Source organism: Lactuca serriola, chromosome 2, assembly GCF_051521515.1.
Source record: "Lactuca serriola cultivar US96UC23 chromosome 2, Lser_US96UC23_V15, whole genome shotgun sequence".
Taxonomy (NCBI): Eukaryota; Viridiplantae; Streptophyta; class Magnoliopsida; order Asterales; family Asteraceae; genus Lactuca; species Lactuca serriola.
Window position 1 is genome coordinate 158136713 of NC_136409.1, and position 21581 is coordinate 158158293.

General features: G+C 31.4%; 4 protein-coding genes across 5 annotated transcripts; 2 read left to right on the forward strand and 2 right to left on the reverse strand.

Annotated features, from left to right (window-relative positions):
• Positions 1-362: 362 nt before the first annotated feature.
• LOC145089706 (replication factor A protein 1-like) lies at positions 363-3048 on the reverse strand. Its single transcript, XM_079028107.1, has 11 exons — positions 2896-3048; positions 2537-2807; positions 2333-2426; positions 2117-2244; positions 1960-2043; positions 1612-1742; positions 1329-1492; positions 1124-1244; positions 855-1037; positions 675-743; positions 363-590 (listed from the first exon to the last, which is right to left on the reverse strand). The coding sequence occupies exons 1-11, from the start codon at positions 3046-3048 to the stop codon at positions 363-365; spliced, it is 1626 nt and encodes a 541-aa protein (XP_078884233.1).
• Positions 3049-7625: 4577 nt separating this feature from the next.
• Positions 7626-9304, forward strand: LOC145087146 (nicotinamidase 1-like). The gene is made up of 5 exons (XM_079025050.1): positions 7626-7798; positions 8140-8323; positions 8386-8519; positions 8589-8774; positions 9044-9304. The coding sequence occupies exons 1-5, from the start codon at positions 7655-7657 to the stop codon at positions 9131-9133; spliced, it is 738 nt and encodes a 245-aa protein (XP_078881176.1). The 5' UTR covers positions 7626-7654; the 3' UTR covers positions 9134-9304.
• LOC145087145 (protein NETWORKED 2A-like) lies at positions 9275-11862 on the reverse strand. Its single transcript, XM_079025049.1, has 2 exons — positions 11481-11862; positions 9275-11388 (listed from the first exon to the last, which is right to left on the reverse strand). The coding sequence occupies exons 1-2, from the start codon at positions 11572-11574 to the stop codon at positions 9275-9277; spliced, it is 2208 nt and encodes a 735-aa protein (XP_078881175.1). The 5' UTR covers positions 11575-11862.
• Positions 11863-16542: 4680 nt separating this feature from the next.
• LOC145087147 (uncharacterized protein At4g38062-like) lies at positions 16543-19447 on the forward strand. 2 transcript variants are annotated; one of them, XM_079025052.1, is made up of 2 exons: positions 16543-16696; positions 17300-19447. In XM_079025052.1, the coding sequence occupies exon 2, from the start codon at positions 17331-17333 to the stop codon at positions 19314-19316; it is 1986 nt and encodes a 661-aa protein (XP_078881178.1). In that variant the 5' UTR covers positions 16543-16696; positions 17300-17330; the 3' UTR covers positions 19317-19447. The 2 variants fall into 2 exon arrangements, with proteins under 2 accessions (XP_078881178.1, XP_078881177.1); XM_079025051.1 differs by having other exon boundaries at positions 17310-19447.
• Positions 19448-21581: the final 2134 nt, after the last annotated feature.

Genomic DNA, 21581 nt, shown 5'->3' on the forward strand with positions numbered 1-21581 from the left:
TTTAGAATAGGAATAAGAAACATCCAAATTCAAAGTCAAATGTAAACAACTGCTACAAATACAAGTCTATATAATATATGTTTGAAAATTAAAAAATAAATGTGGTGTATGTTAAATAACAAAATTATTCCAAGATCATAAGTGATTTAAATAACAAAATTATTTCTAAATCATAAATTAACATTCATAATAATATATTATGAATGTAGGTTAAACATACTAATAAAAAAACAATCATCCCCAACAAATGTTTGAAAATTCTAAAACAAAACTTGAAAGTACTTAATGAAAAGTAAAATGCATAATCATTGTCTACAAATCATAATCCAATACCTAACGAAACTTAAACTTAAAATAAAAAGTCAGCCACTTTTTTCCAACTTTGCCTTCACAATCTGGTTAATGTGTCCTTCTGGCGATATTTTAGGAGTTTTTGATGATGATAAATGTTCATTCAACTCCAGATCAAACACTTCTTCCAGATTTCTCCTCAAAACAGTTGGTGTATTGAAACCCTTCATGGGACTTGTTGCTGAGTTTTTATCAACAGTGTAAGGTGTTATGTTGTCGTCTGTCCCAGAAATTGCATCCTAAAAAAAATTTGTACTTAATTAATTTATAATCTGAACTTATATTTATAAAATAATTATATGCTATTATAAAGTGTATATAACCTTCAAGATCCTATTATCTTGTGATTCAGAATCGGCTTCACCAATATCAAATGATTGTGAATTACCTACCTGCATAATAAATAATAAAAAAATATGAACACATATAATAATAATAATAATAAATCTTTTTATAAGAATAGTAAAAATATTAAGCATAATAATAATAAATAAATTAATGACCTGTGAAACGGTAAACTTATTTTCGAGTTCTTCAATCAACTTTTCATCATCACTGACTCTACATATACTGTATTGGTTGTTGTTGTTCGAGACATTGAAGCGACTGATTGATATTTTAAAAGGCAACTTCAAACCTTTCAGTGCATTTATCTCTCCGGGATAAAGTTGAGTACTAAAACCAAGCTACAATAAAAAAAAGTAAAAAAAAAATTAGTTAAACTAAATATATTAAGTAAATGTATCATTTAATTTTAATCAAGGAAGACGACCTTGACTGTTTTTTTAAACAGATCATGGGCTGATTTTTTCAAAAGATATTTTCCATCTCTTTCAAACATGGTTAAGGTAAGAGTACCAGTATTGTCTTGCACACGTATCGGAATCCTATATCTATAAAAAAGGAAAATCCAAAATATATTAATTACAATATAAAATATAATATAGGTTTTAATGATTCAGGAGGAAAATAATAACCTCGGAATAACCGTAGTTTTGTTTTTTGTGCAATCCTTATTATGAGATTCATAACTGGTTAATCCTTCATCATCAACTTGATCTTCTGCACCAGGAGGCCGAATTGTTTTGTAGGTGCAATTTGTACATGCCAAATAATGCCATGGTTCATTTTGTAAAATTCCCTTTATAGTGCCCACGATAATGAAAGTATTTTTCTTCATATTAATTTTATTTTGATTATGCAATATACATAACAAAAAAAGTAGGTTTATAAATATTATAAAATATATAAAAACCGCACCTCCACAGGTTCTGAAACATCAGCAATTGTCTTCAACTGAAACTTAACCATGAAATCATCATGTTCAGAAACTTTATTAGACTTCATAAGTGTGAATGTATTTGTGGATGAATCAGGACGATCATCTCCATCTAAACTATTTGTTAAAAAAATTTAACTAATATTAGTCACATAAAAATTAATTGTAGAAATTTGAATGAAATAAAGAAAAGTAAATAATATTAATCACATAAAAGATAAATATAGAAATTATAATGAAATAACAAATAAGTAATATTAATCACATATAACTAATATTAGTGACATAAAAGTTAATCGGAGAAATTAGAATGATATAACATAAAATACCTTTTCTTAAAAAATTGATATCGTCAATGTCTGTGTTAATGAACAGCTTCGACACGGCAAAATAAGTGTTAACTGTGGGACGATCTATAAAAAAGATTTTAATACGTGTTAATTTAATGATTAAAAAAATAATTAATAACAAAATACTACAGTATACCTCTCCAAATACTAAGTTTCGCAAATTGAATGATAACGATAATACGAAGATTGCGTGGATTGTTATCAAGAAACTCTTGCATTTTGTAAGCAAAATCACCCCACAAATTGACACTTAGTTGCAAACCACTGCCAAATAAAAGTTTTAAATTAAATGAAATTATAATTAGATAATCTAATATCCAAAAAAAATAAAATAAAATATAAAATAACAAACTTTGCATCTTGGATTTGGATGTTGAGTCTGTGTTTTTTGATATCATCATTGTCTCTCCCCATCTCACCAATTGCAACGACTAATCCAATAACATCTATGAACATCAAAAAAGATGAATTAAATTTTGTTATGATTTTAAAAACATGATATATTATTCAAACCATAAAATTGACAATAATTAATCTATAACAAATTGCAACTAACCAATAGCAGTGTTTTCAGGATGGGTCAATGAGATAATAGACTGGTAATCAACAAATTCAAAACCAAATGCAGGTCCAGAAAAGTCATGACACTCCGTAAGAACAGTGTTATGGACAAAAGTAAGTTTATGATGTTGCCGAGTTAAAGTAAAACCACCCATCCTTTGAGATGCAAAGCTTGGACATTGTATGTAAAATGCCAAGCCATCTTTTAGAATGTTTTTGAATCGATAGATGTTTTTTCTTAATACATTTGCTTGGATCTTGGTATCCTAAAAGAAGTATGATTTATAAAATTATCATCAAATCATATTAAATTTTGAATGTGTAATGAATATATAATGTTAAGTTGTAAAATACCTGTTCATCTATTAAGATTAATTCAATCGAGAAAAGTTCATCCTTGTTATAGAATGAAAAAAGGTTCCATAGGTTTATCACTTTAACTTTGATAGTCGACTCATCTTTGAGTATATCCAAATCCGAAATCAAAGTAACATTTGGCTGTGCCATTTCTCTGCACAGAAAAATCAACATATATAAAATGACACGGATCGAAAAAGCAATGTAAAATAAGTTGAATTAATTATCAAAGAACAACCAAGCTGATAACCTAATGTATAGTTATCATGGTTTTCGTGTAGCATTAGAGTAGATAGCAATTGACATGTGAAACAGTGAAAGCAGTGAAGGGATTGAATGAAATGTAAAATCAAATTATTGAAACATATTGTCTAAACATATAATAAGAAATAACAACTTTTAAAATCGTACCTTCATTACGTGCAAATATAGCAAGAATAACAATCAATTAATTGATGTAAATTATATGTTCAAGAAACAAAGGCAAAGAAACGAATTACATTCTAAACACAAAGATAGGGAAAAAAAAAAAGAGAGAGAGAAAAAGAAAGATTGAAATTACAGAAATAGATGTGCAGGTTGATGTTAATTTGAAAAATTAATAGAAATAAGTGTTTTACTAACCTTTTGCAAATCGGTAGAGCAGAGCAGCTTAAGAAACTCAAACTTGAGGGCAAAGCAGTAGAAGATTATGGGCATCGATGGGTTAATATAAATATGCAGAGAGTAATGAAGCACAAAAATTTTATTAATTGCAGAAAAGTATTTTATTTTACCGATTTTATTCCTGATTTTTTTGGATCTGATTAGTGGGAAATTGTTTCAAATTAAAATCTTTGACTACAATTTCGTTTTCTCTTTTTTTTCTGCAAAGATTTGGGTTAATTTGATTCCTGATTTACAGGATTACAGGATATGATAATATCGATTGTTATTTTTTGAATTTCAAAATATATGCTGTAAAACAAATAACCATAAATGTAGGATTGACCATAAATTTACCAAAATTATAGGATTAATATCTTTAATATCTGTTTTTATATACAGGTAATTGACCTGAATTTTAGGAGCTGATGTATCGATATTTAATTTTTTCTGATTTTATATGCAGGTAAATGAGCTGAATTTTAGGAGGTGATGTATCTATATTTGCTGTAAAGGATGGGCGGGAAATTTTGCATAAGAGATTCCTGGTTAAGACACGTGGCAAGGAGGAGGTGCATAAGAGGGACACGTGTCATGCAAAGTACTCTTTTATTAAGAATAGATGTTTTAAAATGAGTTCGATATAAAACATAATATATATAATTTATCATGATTATTTTAACAAATTTTCAAAACCTAAAATTTTCTAGATTAAGAAAATAACAAATTACATGTTATAAAGGTTATAATTTAATGAAATAGTATAATTATAATAACAAAAAAAAAAAAAAAAAAGATGTTACTTTATTGTTGCAACATTCAGTCATTCAGAAATGTGTTGTAAGATGATGACAAAAGAGAAGTAACTAGTAAGGTTCTGAATGCCCGGTCGCTTCGGGGAATCTCTTGAAATGGGAAAGTATTGGGGCCTACCTTGATTCTATGAAGTTATGGTCCTCGTAATAAGCTTTAATGTCATTTGACTCCCTGCTAATTTTAGAAATTGCTCTTATAACCCTATACTGAGACACATAGTAGTCGTCACTTATTACATGAATACAGTCACTTTTTATTAACCTTACTTATTAGTTGTGCCATTGTGGAGTCATTTAATTTTAGTGGAAAAAGTTTTTCGTAATAAAAGATTATGTTCTCAGAATCGGATTTATATTACTTTTTATCAAGTTCTAATCAAATTGCTAAATATAAAACATTATTGGTAGTTGCAAAGATGAATAGCTTTTTTTCCCAAAAAAATGTTACTAGTTTCATTCTATTATCCTTATGTTAGTTGTTTCTATTAATCTAAATTATGAAAGTTCACTAATCGATTTATTTAGCAGATAATAATATGTTCTTTCTCCCTCTTGTCATGATCGATGAATATATTTCTGTTAAATATAAGTAAATAAGAGATCACTATATGACAATGTTTTGATCGTAATAATGAATCCCTTATATTCTTGTATGCTTCTTGAACAAAAGGATTTTCATTCAGTGATATAAAACAATGGATTTGTCATAGAAAACTTTGTAAAAATTATGTTAATTTTCTGTGAATACTTTGCTTTTCTAGTTCTAGTAATAGATTGAAGTAACTTTGTACATTCATTCCTGTGAGACAAACAAATAGCAAAAGTAAAACTTTCATCCCACACCAACTTAGAAAAGAAAAAGAGGTAAACACTTTATTTATTTATTTATTTATTAAAATTGACCCATTTTCATCGAGGGGAACATTTTATTTATTTATTAAAATTGACCCATTTTCATCTCGTGACCCGACTCAACATTATTGAGGTCCACTCGAGTTCATTGTTTAGTATGGTTAATTATATGTTCACACTAGAATCCTACGTAGTTGATAAGGTTTTTTTTACTATATGATTTTTTTTGGTTGATATAAAGGAAAATGAAAGCGTTAGATATATACTTTGACCCTTTTGTCCATATGAGACAAACAAAGAACAAAAGTAAACGTTTAATCTTATATTGCATTTTTTACAAAATAAAATGATCAGGAAGATTGTTATGACAAGTCACAAGTGTATACAATCAATGAAAAACAATAGAATAATACAAACATAATTCAATTTTCATAGAAAACATACTTGAATAATGATTACACACAAAATTACAATCTCGGAATTTGTAGAAGATTGAGGCCTGCAAGCAGTGTCCTAAAGCAAAAAAATTCAGGGTATGGATCTGACTTGAGGATACAACAAACAATCCAAAAAGTGATATTGAATCTTTGAAAATTTTTATGTTCCTTTCATTGTTCCAGAAAACAAATTGTAAGAAGAAATGAAAGTTTTTCCAACCCCAAATTTTTTTCTTTGGTGATCCATTTATAGGTATAGATTGACAGTTTATAATTGTCTTTCCTTTCAATAACTGCTAAACCCGAAAATATTTGTTAAAGCAATTAAACTGAAATTATCATATTTAATTATAAATAAAAAGTCAAAACCGAAATTGATTTTTTTTTGTTGATATAAAGGAAAATGAAAGAGTTAGATATATACTTTGATACTTTTGTCCATATGAGAAACAAAGAACAAAAGTAAACGTCTAATCTTATATTGCATTTCTTACAAAATAAAATGATAATGAAGATTGTTATGACAAGTGTATACAATCAATGAAAAACAATAGAATAATACAAACATAATTCAATTATATACAATGTAAAAAATTAATTCATAGAAAACGTACTTGAATAATGATTACACACAAAATTACAATCTCGAAATTTGTAAAAGATTGAGGCCTGCAAGCAGTGCCCTAAAGCAAAAAAATTCAGGATATTGATCTGACTTGAGGATACAACAAACAATCCAAAAAGTGATATTGAATCTTTGAAAATTTTTATGTTTCTTTCATTGTTCCAAAAAATAAATTGTAAGAAGATATGAGAGTTTTTCCGACCCCAAAATTTGTTCTTTGGTGATCCATTTATAGGTATAGATTGACAGTTTATAATTGTCTTTCCTTTCAATAACTGATAAACCCAAAAATAATTGTCAAAGCAATTAAATCGAAATTAACATATTTAATTATAAATAAACAGTAAAAACCGAAATTAATATTTAAAAAATAATTTAATTAGTCAATGACACTGATCAAGACCAATTTAACTAAGATCCAAGATGTTAACTCAAGGCTTTCCCTCAAGACCCCAATTTAACTAGCCCAATTACCAAATCCAATTCAATCTCTTTAACTCAAAGTTTTGGTCTTACTAGCAAACAACTAAGATGGAGCTTTATAAAGAACTAAAAGTTTCTTCTTTCTTCCAACATGGGACAAGTCTCACAAAGGTAATTTACACTAACAAAGTTCCAACAAAGATAACTTTATATAAAAGAATTCTTCCCTAGAAACTATATTCACATCTCTTTGTTGTTCCTTCTTTGAGATTAAACTTTTTTTTGGGTGGAGACATGTTTATTTTTCTAGTTTCTAAGTTGAATTAATAGTGACCAATTAAAATTTAGTATATGAATGACAAACATCTCTCCTTTAACTATATTAAAAGACAACTTACAAACAAAGCCACTTCAATATAACCCATTATCTTTTTCAGCATAATTTCATATTTTGGCAAAAAAAAAATCACTGGATTCCATTTTTGTGACCATTTAGCATGTTATGGAGTCAATTTTCAGGAGTTGACATATTTGTTGACATGATACTTATATGACATGATCATTGATATTAGAGTTAGACATATTATCTGATGATATGTCATTTTGGTTGGTAAAATAAAAGAACTAACCTAAAGTGTATTGGATTCGAAAGACTCCACCACCTCCTTCATGGACTTAACAAACACATATTGACCAGACGGATATAGCCATTTTCATGTTGATAATTAAATAAAATAGCAAAAAAGGACCATGCAAAACATTTTTCAAATCCTTAGGGGAGCCAATTGTAAAATAAATCCGTAAAAAAACAATCTAAAAAAGGTGAGATATATCATATATTAATTAATTAATTAATAATTAAAAAATCTAACACAGATTTGGTCCACTTGAATTGGTGTGTATACTATATATATTGCGTTGAATGCGTTGAGTTGAAAATCTAACTTTGATCGGCGAAAATGGCGTCCGGAAAGGCAATAGATCTGGTGAAGAACGAACTACCCGTGGATGAGGAGTCGGTGGTGTTTTCCGGTGACCACCGTACCGGTCTTGTCCTCGTCGATATCGTTAACGGCTTCTGTACCGTTGGCGCTGGAAATCTGGTAAAACTTTCCCTCTCATTTAAATTTTCGCAATTTCATCTCTCATCTCTCTCTCAACTGTGCAATCGATCGCATATGGTTATGGTTGCTGTAACATGTTATAATCCATCCAATCGGTCTCTCATCACCTTCAAATTCATATGTTCTATTACCATTGATGAATAGCAATAAGTACCTATCGAGCTCTGAACCAAATTTTTATAGATCATGGAAGTGGTTTCGACTTTTAACCTAAAATTGATCTTACAATCGACCACATTACATTCAATTTAACTGTTTAGTCGATGAATGCGATGCTAAATTATGCTAGTTTTCTAATGCGTATCATGATCTTGTTTCAGGCTCCAAGAGTACCTGATAAGCAAATATCTGGAATGGTTGATGAATCAATACAACTTGCGAAAGTGTTTTGTGAAAAGAAATGGCCTGTGTTTGCTTTCCTTGATTCTCATCATCCAGATGTCCTTGAACCCCCATATCCTCCTCACTGTATAATCGGGACAGATGAATCAAATTTGGTTCCTGGTAAATTTGACTTTTCTTCATCTCAAGCTACTTTTTGTTGCTCTAATTTTGACTTTTTGTAGGCTTACAATGGTTGGAAAACGAGTCGAATGTGACACTTAGACGAAAAGACTGCATTGATGGATTTCTTGGTTCTTTTGAGAATGATGGATCAAATGTGTTTGTAGATTGGGTGAAAACACACCAAATTGAAGTTGTAAGTATTGTGTTTGTATATCATGCAATCAAACAAATAGTAATTTATATCCACTCTATTTTTTTTTAGATTGTGGTTGTAGGGATATGCACGGATGTATGTGTATTGGATTTTGTTTGTTCTACACTCTCTGCAAGAAACCGTGGTTATCTTAAGCCTCTAAAGGATGTTATTGTCTATTCTGGTGGATGTGCAACTTTTGATCTTCCACTACATGTTGCAAAAGACATCCCCGGTGCTCTTGCTCATCCTCAGGTACCCGTGTCTTCATTCATGCAAATTTGTCAGGGTCCCACATCAGCTAGACAAAGTCACATCTGTTCATTAAGAAAAATCTCCCATTGTGGTGGGCCCCATTGGTTTTCAACCAATTGTAAACAATAAAATAATAAAAAACAAAATTAGTGGGTCCCATAAATAATCAAAGCTCCTATCAAGTCCAATTTGTCTCTGTATATGTTGGAGTCTATCAGAGAAACTCATTATTTACAATTTTGCCACTTAACTTTAAATCTCACTAACAGGAACTAATGCACCATGTTGGGCTATACATGGCAAAAAGCAGGGGAGCTATTGTGGTGTCAGAAGTGTCATTTACACCATCAAAGAAGTGATCTTCCCATTCCCGTGTTTATGATATTTAAAAAGCTATCAGAATCACAATTCATAAATGATGTCACTTTTTTTTTTCTTTGTATATATGTTCCATGTTTTTTAAACTCAGAGACATTATTGTACAATGGTTTTTTATATATTTATATGGACATACATCCACCTTTCTTTGATCTTGATTTCTTAGGGCTGCTCATACAAGAAAAAAAGGAAGATTTTTGCGTCTTTGACTTAACCCCAAAAAGGAATGACTTCAAGGGTATTATCGACTTACTCGAAGATAATTTCCCTTTCTGTTGTTGTTGCTTCTGATTGTTCAAAAGCCCAAATTCCTTTTCTACCCTTTCCAAAGTCTTCTCCAATTCAAGTTTTATAGCAACCACATGATCTAAACTTGCTTCAAGTTCTTTACTAATTTCATTGTGTTCTTGTTTCTTTTTCATAATTTCACCTTGGAACTTTGCAGCCTCTTCATGGCTACTGAACTTAATTCCCTCCTCGATATTCGATAAATACGTGAATCTCATCCTTAATTCATCTTTTAGCAACGTACTTTCCTCCAACCATATTGTAAGTTTACTCTTTATATCTTTAAGATTTTTATATATCAACTTAATATCTGACCTTGATTTCACCTTTTTAATCTCATCATTTAGATCTTCAATCTGGGTTTTGAATTTGTGAACCTCATGGAAAGCAGTGCTGAATTTCAACCAGAAGTTGACATTCTCATCAAGAATCATATCCATGGCAGAAAAAGCTTGAGCTTCTTCATCAATGGTGGTCTTGCTCTCATCTTCATGAGGTATGTTTTCTTGAACAAGTCTCAACTTCTGTTTTAATCCTTGGTTTATTTTCTGTTCTTCACTCAATTTCTTCTTAGTATCCTTGTAGTGTCTCAAGATCGTGATGTACTCTTCTAGAATGATCTTATCTTTGTCTTCAATCCCATTCAACAACATCGATTGCCAACTAATGTCAATGTTCTTTTCTTCTGATTTTGATTCAACAACTGTTTCGTTGCATACACAAGTATGATCACTTTCTTTTGGTAGTTCGTCTTCTATTTTTTGAATCTGTGTTTGAAATTCGTCTTCCATTTTTTGAATCTGTGTTTGAAATTCGTCTTCCATTTTTTGAATCTGTGTTTGAAGCTCGTCTTCCATTTTTTGAGTTTGAGTTTGAAGATCGTTTTCAAATTTTTGAGCTTGTGTTTGCATATCGTCTTCCATTTTTCGAATCTGTGATTGAAGATCATCTGCTTCTTTTCGTAACATGTCTGCAAGAACAGTTTGGGATGAAATCGAGGATTCTAAAGTAATCACCATGTTCACAAGCGTATCAATCGTATCTGCCAATTCTGTAATTTTTTCTGGATTCTTCGATACGCCCTCCAAGCTTTGATTTGAGACGTTTCTGATTTCTTGTTCGTGTTCTTGTTCTTGCTCTAGATCTGATTCCGAATTATATTTCTGTTTGATTGATTTGAGTTTTTGTTTAGCTTGATCGAATCTCTGGTGCTCTAATTTAACATCGTACCTCAATTTCTTTTGATGATCTTGTAACATAGCTAAGGTCTCTTGGCATGACTTCAAAGCTTCTTCCGCCATTAAAGTACCTTTATTGTCTTCTTCGATTTTCTTACATATTTCATATTCATCTTCTAATCTGCAAATCCTCTGTTGATTTTCGGTTATTTGGGTTTCCGCATCCCAGTACTCAGCAAGGCTGTTCTCGTAATAATTCTTCATGGAATCCTTCAACGTTTCCATCTCGAGGATTTGCTTTTGAAGATTATCAATCTCTTCAAGAGCATCGTCTTTCGTCAATCCAGATTTCGGAGGACTTTGATTTTCCTTTTCTTCGCTCGTCTTTGTTGCATCGATCGTCTTTGATGCATTGTCGAGAACACAATTCACGTCTTTGTTAACAGGTTTTGGGGATTTAGGGATTTTGATTCGATTTTGACGATTGAGTTTAGGTGTTTTCGGAGAATCGTAGTTGAAATCATCGTCGTCTTCATCGAGGCTTAAATCGACTTTTTCCGGACAAATTGAAGCAATGGTGGTGTTCGCTTTCTGCAAATCGCCCGATAATTTATCATATCGTTCAGCTAATGCTCGATAAGCACGAAGAGTTTCCTCGATGAAGCTTATAACATCCGGCCGGTGTCTATAATACATCTCCGCCCTTCTAGCGAATGAATCGCCATCGTTTTGAATCAAATTCAGAACGTGATCCACCTTCATATCCATATCTGCAAACAATCATACAAAAACTTGTTACATTTCCGATGATATTTCCAAATTCTGATAATTAATCAATCGATCGATAGGAGTGATCAATCACCTTGGAGATTTAGTTCGAGCCATTTGGACTGCTTAGTTCGAATGTGACTAGCCCACCACCACGAATGCCCGCCGCCTGTTGCTTTCTGTAACATCTTCTCCGATCAATGACGTCCGTCAGATCTGCTTTCTTTCCTCTTGTTTTACTCCGTCGTGTTTTCTCTTCCCCTCCAGTTTAACGCCGGAAAATCCACACAGAGGGGAGAGAGAATGAAGAAGAGGAAGGGAAGTTGGAGAGAAAATTGTGTAGCAAACCAGACAAAGAGCAAAAGGGTAAATGGGATAATTAGGCAACACTAACAACAACAAAATTTGTTTTTCTTGAGGCAAATTAGGAAGCATTGAGGTGATGGGGAATGTTATGAAGAGAATTTGGCGCTCAAAATAGAAATGATAATAAAATGTTGAGAGGTTATTTAGCGCCAAAATCTTTGCACCACCTACAAATATATATATGGAGGTTGGGAAAATGGATTTTTTTTATGCCACATGTATAATCTCTTAAATAAAATAATAAATCATATTTATGATATTTTATAAACATACCATGTTATTGAGAAATTTTAAGTAGTTAAGTTCATTGGTATACATGATTTCTATAAACCCTAAACCCTAAATCACACGATTGATTAGGTATTTAATTTGAGTAATTTACATTTTACACCCATCCTATAAAGAGGGATGGGTATGAACATGAAGACATCTTGAAAACAATAGACTTCTCTTTTTATTAAACCCTACAAACTTTTATGTTATATTGATACATTTGTCTTCCTAATTTAAGGGGTTTATATATACAATAGCTACTTTTTTTGTTTCTTATTATTTAAAAATGAAAATTGCAAAAATGGTCCCTGTGGTATGCATTTTTTTGGGGTTTTAGTCTAAACCCCTACTTTTTTGGATTGGTGGTCCTTTTGAGCTAGTTTGCTTGCAGTTTTGGTCCCTGTCCAAACTAAAAAGACTATTATATCCTTAATGAATTTATTTTTTATTTTTCTTTTCATTTATTATTATTATTATTATTAAATATAAAAATGGGCCCACTTATCCACCCCATCTCTCTCTCTCTCTCTCTCTCTTTCTCTCTCTCTCTCTCTATATATATATATATATATATATATATATATATATATATATATATATATCATTACAGAAGAACCACTGATTACATTCACAAGGAGATAACCCAAGAGAAAGAAACCTGGTTCTTCAATTTCATTGACCACCTTCAAGAATCTAAAACATAAAGCCTTTGTTTTTTCATCTTTTTACGCAAACCTATTATTCGACTATTGTAGCAGCTAGTTCTCTACACGGATTGGGATTTTCAGGAAGGATTGATCAAACCCAAATTGGGATTTTCAAGAAGATGATAGAGTACTCTTCAGATGCAGATTCATAATGTGGTGACTTAGGTTTACAGTGACCAGTTTCATCGTCAAATCTTAGCCAAATGACGAAAAGGGTGATTGCAGACACCGAAATCGATGCCCCTCATCCCACCTACCACAGTTTTGATCAAAATCCGACCATTGTTATCGTGTGGTCAATTCTGCTTGCTTCGATTTTCTCGGGATTGCACTCGACTTCAACATCAAGGGGAACACGATGGCGGTGTTTGATTTGAAATCCGACAATCGGAATCGGGGTTTGTACCACTTTCGTTTTCTCTAAAACCTCCCCTACAATTTCAAACCATTATTCTTCATGTTTTTGCTTTACAATCCGGAATCGATTTCAAAGGAAGATTAAGTGTAGGCATAGAGGGAGATGGATTGTTTCAATTCATCAAAAATGGTAGACAGTGGTGAATTTGTGACTGGTTGGTTACAGGGGAGGCTGCTGAACAGTAAAATGAATTGATCTTCATGTTCATGTCCTAGGATACATCTATGATCTTTGGTTTTTACTCTGGAAAATCATGTGTGAATGGACCCAAATTATTTCATATGTGGGTGTATGTATTCTAAGAACTGAAGAAATCCCTTTCATCTACAATCCTCAAAAGCAATGTTTCTACGTTTCGATTTCAATGACTTCTGTTACCAACTCATTCAGTGTTACCTGAATATGTAACTAATTGAAATCATACAAACATGTAGTTAAAAAAACTAGAAAATCGAAAGAAATCATGCAAGAAGTGTGTGTGTGAACCAAAAACTAATTGAGAGAGAGAGAGAGGATAAGTGGGCCCATTTTTATATTTAATAATAATAATATTAAAGTGAAAGAAAAATAAAAAATAATTTCATTAAGGGTATAATAGTCTTTTTAGTTTGGACAGAGACCAAAACTGCAAGCAAACTAGCTCAAAATGACCACCAATCCAGAAAAGTCAGAGTTTGGACTAAAATTCCAAAAAAATGCATACCACAGGGACCAATTTTGCAATTTTGTCTTTAAAAAACTAACCAAAATTAACAAATTTCTACTGATAACCATGTATTTCATAGAATGCCTTTTGAAATTGGCCTAAATTTACATTGATTTTGGCATTTCGCAATGTCCATAAATATATTGAGAGTGCCTTGCGAAATATGTTTGTCCCCTGTGAAATGGGTTGTCATGGGTCGGATCCGGACCTTATATTTAAGTCGATGTTACTATGAAAACTCAATTTTTCTCTCGACATTTTGCAAAACTAAGAAACACTCATAATTCATATATACTAAAAAGGAACATAGGCTTATTCGAGTAGGTTTTTCTTATGTAATAGTTTTGATTCACGTATATAAGGTCTTTCTCTTATGTTTGTTTGTATTTTTATAGATACTAACATCTCATACAACATAAACATTTTGCATTTTGCATTTCGTAGAGAACCATACAAAATGTTTATGGGCGCTGCGAAATGCCAAGCAACGTCATTATGACATTTCGCAATACCTATAAGCATTTTGCAGAGTACATGCGATATGAAATACATGGTTATTCATGAAAAATATTAGCTTTTTGCTAAATTTTGATAAACTTAAGCAAAATTGCCATATTTTTCATTTTCTATTTTTTTTTTCTCATTTTGAAAGACCCACAATTATAACAGAATATTTTTATATTTATTCAAACTTAGTCTTCCTACACTTTAGTATCACATCAAGTTGAATGCTATTTTTACAAGTTAAAACGAGTATCTTTACAATTATTATATAAATAAAACCTCTTATAGCTTCACATTCTTAAGAAACTCCTTGGAAGTGGCACAATCACCATACACTAAAGGGAGGGACAGAAGATTGAGGTGGTATAGACATGTCCAAAGAAAATTACGATCATTAAATAAAATTACCATCATCAACAGTATGGAAGGTAAAAGGAGGAGATGACATCCTAGAAGGAATTGAGAAGATAGCATGAGGATTGACATGTAGGATCTTGTTCTTTCCTTTGACATGACCTTAGATAGAAAGATATGAATGTAATGAAGCTAAACATCAAGATAGATAGGTAGCATTATCACATTGTATTGTTTGTTTTATCATCTTTATTGTTCATATATGCTTATTGCTCATATATACATTGATTTATTCATGTTTTGGTTTACTACTGACATTGACTTACTCCTTTTGTAGGTGATTGGATGTGTTTGATTTATTCATATATTGTTTTACTGCTCACATTGACTTAGTTCCTTTGTTTCCCCAAGTGCTTGGATGTGTATGGTTGTATTATTATTTACTCGTTTCTATGTCTTACACTCTGATTACTTTCACCTTGTTTCTCTCATTTACAAGTTATTATTTGCACACGGTGAATATCACTTGTAACACAATCACTCTACGTTCTTTTTTAGACATTACTGTCAACATATACATGCCCATATCATATCCCATTTTAATATAAGGGTTTGTCTCTTCTTAAACAAACATTTCAAGGATTGTTGATTTGGTAACAAAGATATATATTAATAGGTAATGTGAGATTATATTTAATCATCTTTCAATTTTATTTTATTTTTGATGTTGGAATTTTTGATGTTTGTTTTTGTATATATAAGACAACAAATTCGTTTCCCATGGAAACAATTCTTTTTTAGGTTGTAACAAAATGTCAGATTTCATCAAATATTTTTGTGAGCCAAAGAATTTTAAAATGTTGATTCTTATGGAATGAGAGTTGTGTATAAATTCGTAAAATGTCAAGATAAATATTATATTTTATTACTAGTTCCTAATTGTCTTAGGAATAGTAAAGCTTTTATGTTTTAGATTTTTGTCATATTTCTTTGTTTGTTTTGACAATTTTAGTCCCTAAAATAATAAAATTTTCTTTTTTGTCTTTTTGCCCCAACATTTGTTAACTTCCGATCATGTGGCTGACTCATCTGTCTTTTCTGTTTTTTTTTTTTTATCTCAATTTGTTTAGTTATCCACATTTATCTACTTTTGCTCACATTTCTTTGCCTATTTTGCCCCAACATTTTACAAAACAACCAATAATTAGCATAAAAACAAATCATCGATCATAAAACTTGCATGTTACAGTTTCCCGACACATTAACCTGTTTCAAACTCGTAACGTAGTTCGGGGGTTTTTTACTAGTTAGGCAAATTTGATTATTTTTATCTGTCTGATATTTAGAAGGAAAAAAAATGAAATGAAAACAAGGTCATTGGTATAATATCATATTTATTTTAATGATTTTCTATTACAAGGACGAAAACACCCTAGGACTAGGGTAGACCAAGGCCCACCCTCACATTTTCAATCTTTTTTTTGCTTTTAAAAATAAAATGTCATTTGGATATTTATGTTATATTCTATTTTTTTCCTAAGCATTTTTCCTCATTTGTATTCTTTTTCCTCATGTTAAATTGAGAAAGAACCTAATTTTTTTTTTTTCTTCGCCCCGTTCGGTTATATATTAAATAAAATTACTTATATATTTATTACTTATATATATTATTTAAATAACTAAGAAACCCAGTGATGAGTTTACTTTTTTATTCTTTTATGGGGCAGTACCAAAAAGTGGAGATAAGAAATAAAACTGATAAACGACGCCGTACGGAAGGTAAACGGTAACTTAGTTGGGAACAATTTAAAATAAGGTATGGTTCAGAGTTCAGTTACAACGGCTACCTGCAACAAGATTTCCTCCCCCATTTTTTTTTCCACTCGTAGAACTCCTAACTCGCTTCAATAAACCGACCACATTCAACAATCTCTCGATTGTCGCTCTGTTGTTAATGGGTTAATCTTGACTCCGAACACCAGGTACACTTTTGTTTCCCCTTCTCTCTCATTCCACAAACAAATTATCAAAACCCTAAGCCATTAATTTGTTCGTATTCTTTATGTGGTTGCTGTAATCGATTGAATTCAGGTGAGGGGTGAAATATTTCTATATTCGAACCTTTAGCATTCCAATTTGAAATTTGACACAGGGTTTTATATATATTTCAGTTTAAACATGTCTAGGTATCCAAATATGATGTTAGATTTTAATATAGTCATCATTTTGTGATGTAAACAAAACCGATCTTGCCCAAATCGTCATATCCAGGCTTTTGGGACCTCTTCACTTGTGAAATGTTAGTTCGATTGTTCATAACATGGTAATTAGTTCTTTAGTTCCCATTTTATATCCAAAATGAGGGTAGGTTTTGAACTCGAAAGTCAAATAGTGCCTCTGAAATTGGACTAATATCTTGAAATTGTGATGAATTTAGTATCTTATGCTTTCAATGACTCTGTTAGTTTAGTGTTCATGACAAATGTGATAAGAGTATTGGAAGCTTCATATTGCTAATTTTATGATGACTTTTGGCCAATATTGATTTTCCATTTTCTCCTGTGATTCTCCTAATGATATACTAGTTTGTCACAGGTTATATACAAAACAGTGAACATGACTGAAAAAGTTTATGAAGAGTTAGATAAGGCAAAAGCTGAAATTGAAAAGCTCAGGTCAGAATATCATGTGAAATCCAATCTGTGTAACAGCTTGAAAAGATCACATGATGATCAAATCAAAAGAATCCAAGAACTCAATCTGAAACTCGAGCAACAATCACAGGAAGTAGAAGCAAAGACAGATGAAATCCATGCTGCAAATCAATCACTCAAAGAACTCCAATCAAAACTTAAAGATAAAGAGAATATCATCAAGAGTTTCACTTCTACCAATGAGAAGCTTCGTATTGATTTCAATTCAAAACTCCAGGAAACCGAAGAGGAGAAAATCAACCTTCTTTCTTCATTAGATGAAGCCAGTATGAAAATCTCAGATCTAGAGCAAAAAAACCGTGATTTTATGGACAAGATTGAGGTTCTGAAAGAAGGGATTGTGTCTGTTTCACAGAAGAAATGTGCAAGTGAAAGCAAAGTGGCTAAAGCTTCTAAACAAATGAGAGAAAGAGGAGATATGTTTGAAAAGCTGGAAGAGGAAAAAGTGAAGCTTGAAGAACAGATTAAATGGAAGAATGAACAGTTCAAGCACTTAGAAGAAGCCCATGAAAAACTTAGAGATAAACTTCACACAAAGGAAAAAGAATGGGATATGGAAAAAAGTTCTTTTTTTGATGAAATATCCACATTGGAAACAAAGTTAGATTCTCAAATCACACTTTCTGAAGATCTAAAAAGACGATTAGAGGCATCCAATCAAGATCTTGCTCATGAAAAGAATCAAAGAAAGAATCAAATTCAAGAAGCAAGTAACTCATCTTCTATTGCAAAGCTTCAAAAAAAGCTTAAGACTTTGGAACAGATTCATAGTAAATGTTCTGGTCAAATTGAAGTCAAAGAAGCTGAATGGAGATCTCAAATGGAAAAAGTTGTTTCAGACTTGAATTCTTGCAGAAAAGAGATAGAAAAGAAAGATTCACATTTGATGAAGATTACAAAAGAGTTAGATGATTATAACTCTTTAATGTTCAAGTCAACAATGGAGAAAGAAGAGTCTGAAGTCATGATAGTGGCATTAAAGTCAACCCTTTTGGAGGCCAAGTCAAAGATTCATGATCTTGTTAAATTTCAAGAAAGTATGAAAGAACAAGATGCAGAAATGGAGTCATTGAAAAAAGAGATGAAGAAAGTATGCGATTTGTTAGATATGGCAAATGAGGAAGTAGCTGAGAAATGTTGTGAAGTAAATGAAGTTGAATTTGAGCTCCAGATATGGAAATCGATTGCTGAAAATCTAAAAGTCAACTTAGAAGTCAACCATCAAATGAGACGCGAAGTGGAAGCTTCTTTATTATCTCAAGTCGCCATTGAAGTAAACCTAAAAGAAGAAAATGAAGAAAAGGGTAAAAGAATCAATGATCTTGAACAACAACTTGAAGAATCAAAGAAAAAAATGGAAATGGATACCCTTTTGAGATTTAGTAAAGAAAAACAAAGTCTTGATAAGATTGTAGAAGAGAAAGATGAGAGGATTAAGAATCTTCAAAAGATTATGGAATCTTTGGAGGAAGAATTTAATGATTCGAGTGTTTGTTTTTCTTCTCAATTATCAAAAATGCAAAGTGAGGTGAATGTTTTTCATGAAGCTTGGGAGAAGATAAGAACAAGTGTGGTGATGAAGGAGATTGAAGTGGAATTAAGGGATTTGATGATTGTGGAAATGGAAAAAGATTTGGAGAAGATATTTTTAGAGAAAGAAAAGTTGATGGAGATTATTGGAGGTGTTTCTGAAAGGATTAATAAGTTATCAAGAGAAGATGGACAAATGATGGGGACTTTGAGAAGTATAGTGAGGAGTTTTGATGATGAAAAAGACCGTTTTGACCCTGTGAAAGAAAACTCAAATGTGTTTCAGTCTCCTAAAAGGAGGACTATGGTGGAAAGTGGTCATGATCTTCGGTCACCGTTGAGAGCTCTCAACAGTTAATTTTTTTTTCTTTTTACATATAACAATGTATTTTGTTTTTATTCTTTTTGATTCTTTTGTTTGTAATTTGTATGAATCCATTTGCTAAAAATAACATAACTAAAGATTTAATGAGAAGGCTATTTTTTCAATTCTTTCTCAATGAAATCTTGAATGTTTTGTATCTTCGTATTGTGTTCTTGATTTGATCATTCCTTGATAATTCTCATCTCTAATTCTGCATTTATGTCGTTGATTGTGTTTGAGATTTTACATAAAAACTGATAATATTGAAACGGAAAAATTGATTAACAAAAGTGACACATAACAACCATCAAAATTGACACAAATTAAACAAGTGTTCAAAATATGTTTCAAACTCCACATGCCATTCAACATACACTTTAGTATTCTCCTCAACATTCTTTCAATATAATTATGTTAGTTGTACTCTAAATTAATGCTAAGGAAAGTGAAGTGTACTTATCTTTTGTCTCTTTTTCACTTTTAGTTTAGGTTTTGGTTGTCCTTTTTTTACATATAGTCTTGTTATGGCTATTATATTAACAAATTTTGCATAGAACTTGTTTTCCATCTAATTAAACAACTTGGCAACACTTGCCAACAAACAAATAACACACATTTGACTTTTAGGGAAACCGTTGAGACTTTGGGATTTGTTATAAATGGTTGCACGTTGGATTTAAAGAGAACATGAAGATATATCCATGGGTTTCTCTCTTTGAATTATTCATAGTGTAACTAACCTCGGAAGCTCTAGTACACTTTTCGGCTTCCAATCCGGTGATAATAGTGTATCTCTGCAAAACAACAAGCAATGGATTTATATCAAATAAATACTTATTTACACTTTGTTAATAACATGCCTAAAATAAAGGGTCATTTGTTATTTAGAATCACTCTTAAACACAAGGGTAAACCATTGTAATGTTAGATTGTTTGGGCTTCAATCATATGCCAAAAATATACCTCATTCCAAGCAAAATTGTTGAAAATTTCATCTTCCAAGACTTTATTATAGTAAGCAAGTTCATCTTCCTAACCTCCAACTGAATATGAAGGAAAGGAATAAATCAATACCGAAGGATTTACACAATGTAATAAAGAACGGAAGCAACAAATCAAACTCTTTTGCAATTATGAACTCAATATATTAAATTACCAATATACTAAAAATACATAATAATCATAAGAATTTTATAAAAATGTTAGAAATTATTATCACCAAGAATAGCAATATATTTTCAAAAAAAAATATTATTAAAGCATCATACTTTCAATACTTTGTAACCGAAGCCAAAAGTTACTTAGTTAAATGCAATAAATAACAATGTCCTTTCTAATTTTTCTTTATGTTCTTTCTTTAGAATATCGTTTGCAACTATGTCGTCATAATATGTTTAGTTACATAAATTATCATCCTCATCTTTATTCTTCTTGGCCCCTGTTGTGAAAGGGAAGACATATTCAACAAATCTAACATCTCTTGAAGTGATAATCTTGTTGTTGTCGGTGTCGAATACTTTGTAACCTTTTTGGCCTTGCGGGTATCCAATGGTCCCCCGTACTTCGAACGTATCTCCCTTTGTTTCCGTGTTTCTCACATATAAGAGACAACCAAATACCCTCATATGCTCATAGCCGGGTACTTTTCCGAATAAGATTTCATAAGGCGTTTTAGACCCTATTACCTTGGAAGGTAATCTATTTATTATGTAGGCAGCCTTCATGATGCATTATCCTCATAACTTGGTTGGCAAGTTTGCCTCAAATTTCTAACGTTCTTGTTGTTTTAAGCAAATGCCTATGTTTTCTTTCTACCCCCCCCCCCCCCCCCCCCCACCCCATTTTGTTGTGGAGTATGAGGGCATGAGCTTTCAAGTATGAATGTGAACTCATCTCCATTGTCACTCTTTATTTTATTTATGCTCTTTCCAAACTGTGTTTTGGCCATATTGTAAAAATCCATTACACAATTGTTTGCTTCATATTTGTGTTTAATAAGAAATACCCATACTGCTCTACTAAAGTCATTAACAATTGTGAGAAAGTAACGTGCTCCAGATAAAGATGGTGTACAATAGCTTCCCTATATGTCGTAATGTAAAACATCAAAGCACTCACTAGATTTAATAGAGTTATTGAAAAAAGGTAAACGAGTATATATTTCTTTTACACATGAGTCACAAACTTTATTCTTCAATTCAAATGTAAATTTAGCTAAAAAAATCTACTTGATGTAACTTTGCTTCAGAAGTGTGTCCT